This window comes from Grammomys surdaster, unplaced genomic scaffold (assembly GCF_004785775.1).
Source record: "Grammomys surdaster isolate TR1022 unplaced genomic scaffold, NIH_TR_1.0 137, whole genome shotgun sequence".
Lineage (NCBI taxonomy): Eukaryota > Metazoa > Chordata > Mammalia > Rodentia > Muridae > Grammomys > Grammomys surdaster.
In genome coordinates, this window is record NW_021604595.1 from 6,734,407 (window position 1) to 6,748,945 (window position 14,539).

General features: G+C 36.7%; 1 protein-coding gene across 1 annotated transcript in view; it reads left to right on the top strand.

Moving 5' to 3' along the window:
* Ranbp9 (RAN binding protein 9) overlaps positions 1-14,539 on the top strand; it is a 77,901-nt gene that overhangs the window by 32,530 nt on the left and 30,832 nt on the right. Inside the window, exons 3-4 of the mRNA XM_028763304.1 lie at positions 9,591-9,643; positions 10,745-10,912. Coding sequence (XP_028619137.1) covers positions 9,595-9,643; positions 10,745-10,912 — 217 coding nt within the window. The 5' untranslated portion in view covers positions 9,591-9,594. The remainder of the gene's footprint in view (positions 1-9,590; positions 9,644-10,744; positions 10,913-14,539) is intronic.

Here is a 14,539-nt window from a genome sequence, read left to right on the forward strand (position 1 = left end):
AGTGCCACAATAATTTTTTGCTTGTGTATATAAGCACATCTTACTATTCTGTTGAGTTTGATCCTTTTCTTCTACACAATGCCTCAGACAGTTACCAACTGTTCACTTACCTGTATGTTATGAACCATATTTGTGCTTGCAAACTTCCTTCTGCCAGATACCTTTCTGTCACTTCACAATAACTTTAGCCCTTTGTCTTAGTCAAGGTTTTATTGCTATGAAGAGCCCATGACCATAATAAAGATAAACATTTAATTGGGGCTGGCTTACAGTTCAGAGGTTTAGTCCATCATAGACATGGCTACATGCTGGGAGACATGGTCTGGAGAAGGAGCCAAAAGTTCTACATCTGAATGGGGGGGTTTGAGGGGGGAGGAGACAGACAGACAGACAGGTAGATACTGGGCCTAGATTGAGCATTTGAAATTTCAAAGCCCACTCCCAGTGATACACTTCCTTCAACAAGGCCACGCCTCCTAATAGTACCACTCTTTGAGCCTATGGAGGCCATTTTCATTCAGAACACCATATCCTGTGACTTCTCACCTAAACATCAGGCTGTTTTCAAGATAAAGTATCTACTTCATTGTATTTTGTAATCTTAACATATGCAAATTATGTTACTATTTTTGTTAATTTTAACATGACAAAAGATTTACATGCTGTCAGTCCCCCCCTCCCACCCCCATAAGTCCTTTAAAACATGCTTTCCTTTGTTTTTATATATTTTGGCTGTTTTGCCTTTATCTATGTTTGTGTACCATGGACATGCAAATACCTGTAAAGGCCAGAAAGTATTTGATCCCTGTGGCTGGAGTTGAAACTAGTTGTAAGCTGTGGGTGCTAGACATTGAATCCAGGAAGAGCATCCAGTGCTCTAAAGCACTGAGCTATCTCTTTAGCCCCAGCACTTTGACTTTTATTGTGTAATTTCATATAGTGTGATGGTTTTTAAGAGCCCAAAATAAAGTATAGAAGTGATGGACATTGCTTTATCTCACATCTGATTTCCCTATCCATCCATGATTCATCTTCTTTTTTGATATTTTTAAGGTAAGTATAACCCCCAATAACTGTCATAAGTATATCTTTAGCTGGATCTAGGTACCACTTTTTATTGTGAACCACTGTTTGTCAGCTTGATACATGTGACATGATCAAAATGGAGATATGTGTGTGTGTTTCTTCTGGTGGAATTTTAGGTAATAAGGTGGGTATAGCACTATGCCTTTGTGATGCTGGTTTTGTTTGTCCTAAATAGTACCTGTTTGGTGCTGTGTGTAATAGCAGCTCCCTGCAGTTGTGATTTGCATTTTCTTGATGATTAATAGTGAAAACACGTGTTCATGCCTGTGAACATTTGCGGTGAGAACAACTGTGATTTTTTTTTCCTACCTTATGGCTTTTCTTTGTATTTAACTTACTTAAAAGTTTATTTTCTTTTGAATCTACAATTTTTTTTTTGTCTTTCCAAGTTTGGGAGATTGTTATGAATTATTTTTTCAGCTCCATTCTTTTTGTCTTTCTCTTTTTCTTCCTTCCTTTCTTTTGTTTTTCTTCGAATGGAAGATGGATCAGATCATACTTTGCTCTTTGAATAATAGATTTAAAAATCTAAATAACATTTAATATCATTTTAATGGCGTGTTTTGTTCTTTTTTGTGTTAAAGATTGCTTTGACCTGTGCATTCATTCGTCTGTTTCTGCTGAAATCAATCCATAAAACCTTCTTTGGTGAGAGTCTGTGGTTCATAAATGAGTTGCTTTATATGCCTTGATGCCTCTTTCCTTTCTTGTCATCCTTACTGCTTGCCTTGGGCATTAAAGTTCAAGGCTGGCTGCTCTTACCATCAGTACTTGGACCTGTGCCCACCACTAGTTTTTGTCATAAGTTGTTGAGAATGGATGTCAGGTGACAAATGTCACTTGTTGGTTGGTGCCTCTCCTCCTTTGTAGCTTTTTACATTGTGCCTTTCATTGATTTTTTTCAATGTATCTTAAAGGTAAGTTAATGTTTAACTTTCTCATATTATACATGTCAATTTAGCAGTATACTTTTTAACTTTAGAAAATTACTAGATAAGTTGAACTCAGCAGAGTGGTATATCACTGTTTCTTTTTTGTGTGTGATTATGATTCTCTTTTTATATAAAAATACCTACTTATTAAGAAAAATAAGGTGCTGCCAGATTCATAGGTCAGTGGTAAAAGGTATTTGTGCAAAACTGGATCCCCTGAACCCACTTAGTGGGAGGAGAGGCCAGTTGGGTGAAGTTTTCCTCTGATCTATGCAAGTCTGCCCTCTGACTGGAAGCTAATGTCAATGGGCATCAGTAAGTAAATGCTGCAGTCCATTGAGTACATCATCCGTAGTGGATTCTTGGTGCTGTTGATTTTGCTTTATATTTTAGGATTTTGCAACTTCATTTTGATTAGGAAATTTAATATTTATCTTTTTCATCTATTTTTTGTGTGATTAGCATTTTAATTTTTATTTTGGTACAGTTTATACTTATTCCAGCTCCTTGGACCCCAGTCTAGAGCTTTGATTCTCAACCTTCCTAATGCTGCAACCCCTTAATACAGTTTCTCATGTTGTAGGGGCCCTCAACCATAAAACTATTTTGCTGCTACTTCCTAACTGTAATTTGTTACTGTTAGGAGTCATAAGTAATCTGAGAGGTAGGCTGTTGGTCTAGTTTCTAGGTCTTGCCTCAGGATAATTTGAAGAGTGTTACAGATTTGGTGACCAATCCATTAATAACTGATTTAGATCCTTGTCCAAATTTCCTTCACTCTCTTGCCTTCTAACTACACCATGGCATCTAATAAGCTCAGATAACAGGCGGCATTCTGTTTTTCTTAGTTTTCTTTTAGTATGAGAGAGGTTTGGTCCAGTTTTTGTCATTAAACAATAAGTTTGGTGAATACCTCTTGTGCTGATCAGTTTTTTTTTTTACTAGAGCTACTTGGGAAGAAGGAAATTTAATTGGGGGGTTGCCTCATCGGTTGGCTTGCAGGCATATCTGTTGGACATTTTGTTAATTGGTATTATTAATAATTGATGTAGATAGTCCTACCCAGCCTATTCCCCTTGGAGTGATCCTGGCGTATATAAGAAATCAGAGAGGGCAGCCATGGCAGAGCAACATTCTTCCACGGCCTCTGCTTTGAGTCCCTGTTCCAACTTTCTTTTGTGGTGGAATGTTCCCTAAAGTGTAATATGAAAGACCTTTCTGCCTTCAGTTGGTTTTAGTCAAGGGTTTATTAGAAAGCAAACTAGGACACACCCCTGTTGTAGAGTTTGTGAGGTTCTGTTTCTCTAATGAAACTTGTAGGTGTCAGTGAGTGAGTGAGTACACAGTCACAGCCTGTGTTCTCCCAGTGAGCTTGGGCTGGTGTTGCTACATTGTAACAGCACAGGCTGCATGGGCCAGACTACAGCCAACCTACAGTTGTCTCTGTCTTGTCACCTTGCCTCACTCACAGTGGGCTCCTACTAGTAATCTTCTTGGGAATTTCATTAATTGTAGGTAAGCTGGGAGTGGCCTGCCATTTACCTAAGTCTTATCTTTTTTGGAATTCTATATTTGTGTATATAAACTTTAAAATTTTTTTCTAGTTTAAGAAATTGGATTGAATGTGTCTTGAGCTGTACTGTGTACCTACAGCTTTTAGAACAGCTATTCTCAATCTGTGGATCTCAACTCCTTTGGAGTCCAATGATCCTTTCACAGGGGTCACCTAAGACCATGGGGAAACATGGATATTTACATTATGATTCATAACAGTGACAAAAGTAAACTTATGAGAGCAATGAAAATAATTTTATGGTTAGGGGGTCACCACAACATGAGGAAGTGTATTAAAGGGTCACAGCATTAAGAAAATTGAGAACCACTGTTTTAGAAAGACAGTTATTTGTATTGTCAAGTTATCTAGATACATGTTGTGCCTACAGAGTTGATACATTACTTTTCCGCTTTGCTAGAAAACTTCATTACTATTTTGGGGTTTCTGTGACTCACATACAGTGCTCCTATTTTCAGCTGTCTATTGCTGGAATATGAAATTGATTTTCTTAATATCCAGTTCCTCTTAAAATATCTAGTTAATTTTAATGCTTTGACTAGTTTCTGTGGTTTTTGTATGCATATAATTATACCAATTACAGATGAATACATTGTTTTCTAATGTTTTACTGGTTATTTGTTGTTTTATATTAGGATTTTAAAGACCTCCAAAACAATGTTTAACAGATACAAGCAACTCCTTGTTACTGCTTGAAGTGGAAATGGCTTCACTGATTTTCACAGTATTGTTTTGTGTGAGGCTTGTATCGGAGTTAGGGGAAACAATATTACACTTAAGTAATTTCCTTTTCTTAACTTTGCTGGATGCTTTGTGAGGAATGGTAACTGAACATTATCAAATGACACAAAATCATACAATTGTAGACAAATTATAGACTTTAACAAATTGGATTCAATTTGCTGTTTCAGTTTTTGCACTTGTAGGTGTTTTGTATTTACTTGTTTTAACTCTCAGTTTCTATTGGTGTTTATAAGCTTTTGAAATTTATGTATTGTTCTAGAAAGCCTTTATTGTCAGCTTGTTAAATCCTAGAGTCATCTGAGGCTAGCATTGCCTAAATCAGATTGACCTGTTTGCAGGTCTGTTGGGAGTGTCTTGATAAATTGATGTAGCAACTTTTTAAACTCAAAAGACAAGAGAGAGTAAAAGAGGGGCTGTGTGGGGAGAAGGAGGAGCAAGACAAGAAGGGTAAGGCTGATACACACCATCAAATAGTTATGCACATATGAAGCTGTCACATGTTATTAATATATGCTATTGCAATCTTTCATTGTCTCTAAAAGAGCCATTTAGGATTACAGTTTCTCAAAAACAAGTATAGAGGAACTCCTGTGAGAAATACTAAATAATACAAAATGTTTCCAAGAGGACACGGTGAAACTTCAGAACCTCCAAAATGGGATATGATTTCTAATTTGGATATAATGTCAAATTCATGCAAAATATTTGGAGTTGTTAATAAGATACAAAATACATATTGGGGTTTCTATATGACTATTTATTAAAACTGAGAAAACTGACAATCTACCTAAACAAGGGACTCTAGTCTAATTTATAAAATTAGAACAAAGTCATCTCCACAAAAGAATATACATGCTCTAGTTTGTTATGCGATAAAATACTCTGACCAATTTGAGGAGAGGAGAGTTTATTTGGCTTATACTTCAGACCAGAGTGTCATTGAGGGAAGTAAGGGCAGGAGGCATGGAGGAGCATTGCTCGCTGGCTCACTCACCTCCAGCTCACGTTTATCTAACTGTCTTATAGCCTAGGGCAGCTGCCTAGGGATAGTGCTGGGCTTGCCCACACCTTTCATCAGTACTAATGCAGCTATGCTGTATCACTGAAGAAAATGTCTCCCAGGGTGTTGCGATAGCTCATTGGGTAAGTTACTGTTCTAGAAGCATGAAGGCCTGAGTTGAGATCCCCAGTACCTACCTGGACATGGTGGCTTTTGTCTGTCACTCCAGTGGTAGGGTTCTGGTAAAAGGTGGATCTTGGGGGTTCAACCACTCTAGCTAAAATGGCAAGTTCAGTGAGACTCTGTTGCAAAATATAGGGGAAGAGACCCTTTGCCTTCAGTAACCATTCTGACTGAAACAATAGAATCTCTAGAGTAGTTTTGATTTGCATTTCCCTCGTGGCTAAGAATTTTGAACACTTTTTAAAAGTGTTTACTAGCCTTTTGTATTTCTTTTTGAGGATGCACTTAAGTTATGTAGCACATTTTTTGATTGGTTGTCTTATTGTCTTTGTATATTCTAGATATTAATCTGTTGATGGTATAGCTGACAGTAATTCATCCTGTAGAGTGCTCCGTTAGCTGTTTTCTTTGCTGTATGGAAACTTTTTTTTTTTTCCAAATTTCATGAGGTCCCATTTGTCTATTTGCTGGCCTTATTTCCCAGATAGCTGAAAGCCCTTGCCTACGCCTGTATCTTGAAATGTTTTACTTACTTTTTCCTTGAATATTTTCAGAGTCTTAGATCGTATGTTAAGGTCTTTGATACATTTGGTGTTGGTTTTTGATCATGGTGAAAGTAAGCATCTAGTCTTACTCTTCTACTTGGAGACATCCAGTTTACTACAGGCCATTTGTTAAAGAGACTGTCTTTTCTCTCCTGAGTATTTTTTGGCATCTTTGTAAAAAAACAGACAGACAAAACAAAAACCATGTTTGTACATGACTGTACCTGGCTCTCCATCTAGTTACTGCATTGATCTGTGTCTAGTGGTTGTTGTTAGTGCCGTGCTGCTGCGTTACAAAAGCTCTGGAATGTAACTGAACCTTAGCTGTAGTCATAACATACGGCATTGTTTTTGCTTGGGAATGCTTTGAATATCTGTCTCACTTACTTTACATTTTGCTAGGACAGAATGGATGGCAAAAACAAGGAAGGTAGGGTTTGCTTTGTTTCACAGTTCAAGGTCATGGCCCCCTTCTAGTGAAGTTATGGCCATAGGAGTTTAAGGTTGATGGTGACATTGCCTCTAAAGTTAGGAAATGAATGAATACTCAGTCCTCTTTCTTGTTTTTATTCAGTCTAGAAACCCAACCCATGGAACTGGCCACCCACAGTTGGTAGATTGTTCCATCACAATTAAATCCATCTATATACTTTATTGTCCAAGCAATTCTTGATTCCAAAAGGTTGAAAATAACTAAGTGTCACAGTATATGAGTGAGGTCTTTTAGATGTGTTTTGTTATCATTGTTTTTGTGCCACATGCTTGCCTGATGCCCATGGAGCCAGAAAAAGGGCATTGGTCCCCTAGAACTGGAGTTAGAGATAGTTGAGCTGCCATATGGGTGCTAGGAGTTGAACATAGATCCTCCAGGTACTCTTAACTGCTGAGCCATCTCCAGCCTGAGTGAGGTCTTTTAAACTTATGAATGAAAGTTAAGATAGATGTTTTTTCCAATGTCTACATAAAAATTGAAATTTGATGGGATTTACATTGAATCTCTAGAGATTACTTTTGGTTAGGGGAATCATTTTACAAAATTGATTGCTTCAAATCCATGAGTATGGAAGGTCTATTCATCTTCTCACAGTTTCAGTTTCGAGTGTTTTAAAGTTTTCAGGATTGATGGGAAGGTTCATCAAGTGAGGTGCTTGCTGACAACCTAATTACCTGAGTTCATTACCAAAGACCCATATGACCTTTTGTGTTACAGGTACCTGTAGAAACAGAGATACATAAAAATAAATGAATAAAAGCACAGTTTTTCTTGTAGAGCTCTTTCACTTTGGTTAGTTTTTTTCCTCAGGGTGTGTGTGTGTGTGTGTGTGTGTACCCAAAGTTGTGAATGGGATTATTTACCTGATAGCTTTCTCAAAATTGATATACATGAAGGCAACTGGGTTTTGTATGTTAATTTTGTATATTTTGCCACTTTTCAAAGTTTATCACTTCTAAGAGATTTCTGGTGGAGTCTTTAGGGTCTCTTATGTAAAATCCTATCCTCTAAATAAGGATAAGGAATAAGGAAAGACTTGACTTTTTTGCTATTTGTATCCATTTTGTTCAATTTTTGTCTAACTTCTTCTTTACCTAAGACTTTCAGTACCATATTTAATAGAGGACAGCCTTGTCTTGTTCCTGATTTTAGTAGAAATGCTTGAGTCTCCTTGTTTAGTACAGTGTTGACTATAATGTTTATATAATAATTATATAGTATAATGTTAATCATACATAGTGTTTATTATGTTGACTTATATCATGAAATATGTCAAAGGCTATTTCTGCATTTGGGGCATGGTCACGTGATCTGTACTTGTCCATTTCTATACTTGGCAGTATTTATTATAACCAACTATCCCTGCATCTCTGGAATTAAGTCAGCTTGATCATAGTCAATGATATCCTTGGTGTTTTCTAAAACTTAGTTGGCAAATGTTTTGGTGACATCCTTCTTCCCTTTGTATCTTTGTTGTCTTAGTTACTGTGAATAGAGTCCATGACCAAGGCAGCTCTTATAAAAGAAAACATTTTTTTATAGTTTCAGAGCTTGGTCCATTGTCAATATGGCAAGGAGTATGGTGACACACATGGGGCTGGAAAGAAACTGAGGACTTTATATCCTGGTCTGCAAGCATGCAGGCAGAGGGAGACTGGACCTGGCATAGGCTTTTGACATTTCAAAGTCTTGCCCCAGTGACACACTTCCTCTAACAAGCCCTTATTTCCAAATCCTTCTGATCTTTTCAAAGAGTTTCACTCCCCAGTGACTAAGTATTCAAATATATGTACCTATAAGTCCATTCTTCTTGAAAACACTGAGAATATAACTCAACATAATAAATACTGTGTATGATAAACCTATAGCCAACCTTACACTAAATAGGGAAGACTCAGAATCATCACATATGTTCATCAGAAAGATTGGTCTATAGTTTTGTTTTTAAATGTTTTTATCTGGTATTGGTATCAAAATTAATAGTAGCTTTATAAAAATAATTTAATATTGTCTGTCCCTTAGTTTGGGGAACTTTGGTGTTTGCTTTTGAAATTCAGCAGTCTATTTGGACTTGTATTTTGATTAATTGGCAGATTAAAAAAAAACAACTAAAGACTTGTGACATGTATTTATAGGAGCGGTATGTGATGTTCAGAGATTAGTCTGTGGGGAGTTAGCCTTGTTCTATTATGTAGGTCCCAGCACCTTCGCGTGCTGAGCTGTCTCATTGGCTATGGCAGGTTCCCCCCTCCAGTTGTTTCTTTCCCGTTTGTTATATAGATCTGTTTGAAGTATTTATCTCCTTTTGGTTTAATTTTGGTAGGTCGTACATATTTAGACATTATTTCTTTTAGATTTTCCAATTTGGTGAACTCTGTGAGGGTTTTAAGGTATATTTTTGCAGTTTTCTGAGTTATGATGATAAATGTGGTAAAGGTTTCCTTTTCATCTCTAATTTTTAAAGATTGAGTCTTTTTTTCTTTTGGTTAGTTTGATCAAGGGTTTGTTCTTAAGCCTTTCAAAGAACTAACTTGGTGGTATTAATCATATATATTATTATTTATTTCTATTTCATTAATTTCTGCCTGATGTTGATTCTTTCCATTGACTGATTATATATTTTTTTGTTCCTGTTTTCCAAAGCCCTAAGGTATATTATGAGTTACTTTGAGATCTCTCAGATTTCCTCTTGGCATGTAGTATTGGTACTTGTGAAAGGCAATTCTCTCCTCCACCAGGTTGATGCCAAGGATTCAGTTCATTATCAATCTTGACTGTGAATGTTATCTCATTCACTCCAGCCATTACTAATATTTTTAATGGATTTGTGAATGATTACTATAGTTTACTGAATCTAGGTCTCATTGCTACCTAATAGTGCTCTCTGTTGCAATGGAATACGTTGTAATAATACTTTTGTGGCTACCGTAGGAGCCTCAGGTGGGCTTGGTTCTAGCTATGTTTTAGAGTGTTTAGTGATATGTCCCTATCTGACTGTAATAACCTGCATTTCCTTTCCTTTGTTCTCCAACAGCTACATGGGAATTGGTCTTTCTGCTCAAGGTGTCAACATGAACAGACTACCAGGTACACTTGCAAGTGAATTACAGTATTGTTAGAGCCTGACATTTAGGACTGACATTTCTGCTTAAACTTTTAAGTAATTGAAGTAGTTCAAAGGTAATAGGTTTTGAAATTTTGATCACTTTTATTATGAATTATAAGTGGAAGTGAGTTAAATTTTATGTTCCTCTGTAGAATTTACATAGTACCTATGCTTTGTTTTCCTGTTAATGTTTCATCCCTTTTAACTTTATATACTATATCAGCCACTCAAAACATTTTAATGTCACTGATTCTGTAGCTACCAGTCATATCCTGACCCTTAACCCATGTTAATTATGTGCCCTTGTGAGAGTAGGGACAGATGACAGAAGTGAGCTCAGGAGTGTCTGGATGGTGAGGAGTGCTTTGTGAGAACCTGTTAGCAGAAGGAATTGAATCTGTTTCCTGAGGTTAAAAATCAGTAGTAGCAGAAAGTTCTTATTTAAAAAGCTAACTGAGCTGTGCAGAACTCTACAGTAAGTGCATTGAATGGGAACATATCAAGCCAGTACTGCTGCCATCTCATTGGATTCCTTTGTAACTTGATGGATTTTCATTGTGCACTTTTGCTAGAAGTTATTAAGGTATAAATGGGGTCTTGATTATAATAAATAAGGATGTGTGTAGTTGAGTGTATAAAATTATTACAAATTCCACGGCTTTTACCTATGGATCACCTTGAGAAATTTGTGGTGACGGAAAAGTTATATTTTACAGTAAATCATGTGTGTGTTATTCAAATTAAAGCAAAATTCCTTTGCTCTATTAGCTAAAGAAGTAATGCATGGAGAAACATGCCCTGTCATGACTTCTGTGCTTATTCTCACATTCCTGGTAGAAATCCTTTTTCCTCAGTACTTGTTTTTACTGTTCTGGGTGGTGAGTTTACTTTCCTTAATGTTGTAGGCAGCATTTTAATGCTGAAATCACTGTCTAGTTTAGTTGTTGAGAATGTAGGTGGACTTTTGGAGATTTTATCTGTATATCATCTGTTGTGCTGTTCTGGGTTCTCTTACGTTAGTGATAAGTGACTGCTGAGGAGTCTTGTTCATCATTGTAAATATACTGAACCTGTCTCTCCAGGTTGGGATAAACATTCATATGGTTACCATGGGGATGATGGACATTCATTTTGTTCTTCTGGAACTGGACAACCGTATGGACCAACTTTTACAACTGGTGATGTCATTGGCTGTTGTGTTAATCTTATCAACAATACCTGCTTTTACACGAAGAATGGACATAGTTTAGGTACTGAGATGTTTTGAATACAAAATAGCCAAATACTGTGATTATTTTACTAAGCGTTTTGTTTATTATGTGATTCTGTTTAATGGATAGATGCCTTTTTATTCTATCCATGTCCATATTAAGGAAATGATAAAAAATTTGTATTCAGGGAAGGCTAACTTACATACAGAAGTAATACGAGAAGAAGTACTGCCCAGTACTGAGCCATTCATTCTAGTGACAGAAATGCTAAATTTGGCTTGGAAAAAAAAAACTCTATTAGTTATTCAGTTCTCTAGTACAATTTAAAGAATTCACTTCTAAGAATAGTTGAGGGAACAGTTAAAAGAAGTGGACAGCTCAGTACATTAGTAAAAGAACAGGATGGATGTACGTAAAGCTTAGGCCTGCGAATGGTGTTGCTGAAGGATGGTGTCTGAGACGAGTTTGTAGCATAGGACAGAGTTAAATAGATAACAGGAATAAAAAGACATGTGGGCTAAAGTGTCATTATGAAACAAAGAATCATGTAGGAATAATAAAAGATGGAAGGCTCTAGCGAATGTGCATTCACGGCTCATTAGTTAGCATCGTGTGTAGTTATTGTAGTTTTCCCTTTTTAAAAAATGTGTGTTTTTATCATATTTATGTGTGCACATGGGCATGTGTGTGTGAATGTATGCATGGATGTGTGGATCCTGGAGGAGGCCAGAAGAAGGTGTAGGGTCTGCTGAATTCCTGGTAATGGGAGTTGGTGAGTGTGGGTGCTGAGAACTGAACAACCTGGGTCTTTTGGACGAGCAGGAAGAGTTCTTAACTGCCGAGCCATCTCTCTAACCACTTTTTTTTTTTAATTGCAAGAAATACAGAAGGTAGTAAGACTACTGCTTTTTAAAACCTCATTTTCGTCATTGGGAAATGTATATGCTCATAGCAGATTATTCTAATGGGTCCAAGTGGCTAGAAGCAAATTGTAAATAATCTTAGAGGGCAGAAGCTGCTTTACTTCTGAACAGCATTTTAAAAGTCAGACTGCAAGTCGTCTTCTTACCTATATAGTGGCCGGCCTCTGTGCTCCATTACACAGAGGAAGACCCTTAAGTTTCAGTTTGCGTCACAGCAGGCTTCTATGGTACCCCAGCACAACCCATGTGTAAACTCTTTGCATTCCTGTCCGGCTTAAAATTTTTGCTTAGATTTTTCTTTCTTCTCTTTTATGTGGCTTAAGAGTTGTTACAGGTCTGCAAAAATAAAAAGTTATTCTCAACCGTGCATGATTTAATGGCCCCATGCAGACTATATGCAAAGTAGTTAACTGACACTAGTCTTGTACTGTCTGCTTAAATTGTTTAAGATCATAAACTTAAGGGAAGTCTGCTTTTAGGTTTGACAGCTCAAAAATGCAAAACAAGACGTTTTTAGAAAACCACGATTAGCCTTTGTAACACTAATTTTTTAAACTTTTCAGAGAAGAAATTTTATTTTGGGAGATGGGAAGATCACAGGTGATGTGATTTTTTTTCCTATTAGATTTTCACAAACATTTAAATCAAACCCTTTCATTGAATAAGAAAGCCATTTTAAAAGGTAAGATGCTTAAGAAAAGGGTACCTAATGATGGAATTATATTCTAATTTTCTGTAAATTTGAAATGTTGGATGGTATTTGTAAATTCATAAATATTGAGCATATAGGTAATATAATACTGCTTAGTTGGAGTCCTGCAGTCTGTCTTGACTGGGTTTGACTCGAGAGGCTTTTTTGCCATATGACCTTAGCCAACTTACTGAACATTTCTAAGTTTATAAAAACCTGAGTGCCTGTAATGGCCGCCACAATAAGCTCATCAGAGAATACTAAAGTGGTGCCTGAACAGTTAGAGATGCTAGATACCTCTGTCTGGGGCTTTAGGCTGGGTGCCAGGGCTGCAGAAATGACCTGGTTAACAGAAGTTATCCCAGTGAACAGAGCCTCTCTAAGTGTGGCCACTGAAGCTGCTGTGAAACACAGCCCCACCCATTTGTTTGCATCAGTTACAGGCTTTCTGTGGCAGAGTTGAATAGTGGCGACAGAGACACCATTACCTGAGAAGCAGAAAGTGCTACCTAAGTTGACCCTTACAGGAACGGTCTTCATGCTTTAGGACTGGACTCTAGAATCTAGAAGATAAAATGTTACTCAACCCCTACCCGTTTCTCTTCCCAAGGGCGTTTGTAGAGGGATATTTCTACAATAAGACTGGAAGAGTTCTATTACTGTCTGAAGCAAAGTTTTCAAAATTGTACATGTACTTATTATGTAATGAAAAATGGAGAGGTTTTATTTGGAAAAATAAGAGGCATTGAAGTACAGAACTTAAGTAATGTTTTTTTTTCTTTTTTTAGCTTTTTAAAAAATCAGACATTATTTGTTATTTGAAGATAACATTTCAGAAAGCTGCTTGGCAAGCCAGGAACTTGAAAAGTGAAATTTACGTAGTTCTCTCAGCTTCCTTTCTAGGCACCTGTTTGTGGCCCTGAACTGCAGAGGTGTACATGCTTACTTGCACATGGCCAAAAGTGCTGATCTCTGAAGCTAATCTGGAATTTTTATTAGCATTCTTGATAAAGAGCAAAAACTGACAAAGAGTTTTTAGTAAAACAATGTAAATTTAGAGACTTATAAGCACATATCTTTGAGAAAAATAGTCTACATTAAAAATGTTTTTAAAAGATCATGTTTTGTTAAGATGTCCTTTTGTTTTTTGTATTGTTTAATTTTCTGATGATTTTGGAATAAGTTTTTGTATTTGGCTCCCATCCACTATGAGTGAACTAACTATAGTGAGGATATTTTGTATGGAGTGACAAAACAAAAGCACCACTTAGCATTCCTTTTGACAGATGCACACAGCTTACTGATTGGTAAAAGTCATAAAAACAGCTTTACCAACCACAAGCATTATTTTTATATTAAAAAAAAATCACAAGTTAAATACCTCTTATCTGAAATGCTTAGGATCAGAAACATGGAAGGTTTTGGATCACAGGATATTTGTGTGTATATGTCTGGAGGGAGATACCTCTGGGATGGAACACACACACAGCCTAAAAGTAATTTTATGCCCTGTTTTTAGTACGCCTGCATTTTGAACATGAACTATCAATGTGTATTGTGGTAGAACTTGACCCTAATGACACCATTAGTTTGAGTTTGAATTTTTAGCTTAGAATTGTTCAGTCTATAATATTTATATTCACTGTGTCTTTTAACTTTATTATTATAATAAAGAGAGTCAGGTAGCTTAAGGTGAGATTGTTTTTCTCTTGGCAAAACATAGTACTAGATGCCCTTACACTTTAGATGCTTGTCAGAACAAGAGAGGTGCTGGTGCTAGGGTTGTTTGTATGCTTCCAGTGTGTATAGAGGCAATTTCTTTGGCCCTTACTTGAGATGTAACTTTTTAAAACAGTACAGTGAGGTGCTATAGAAATATTGCCTCGGGCTGGAGAGATGGCTCAGTGGTTAAGAGCACTGACTGCACGTCCAGAGGTCCTGAGTTCAAATCCCAGCAACCACATGGTGGCTCACAACCATCTGTAATGAGATCTGATGCCCTCTTCTGGTGTGTCTGAAGACAGCTACAGTGTATTCATATATAATAAATAA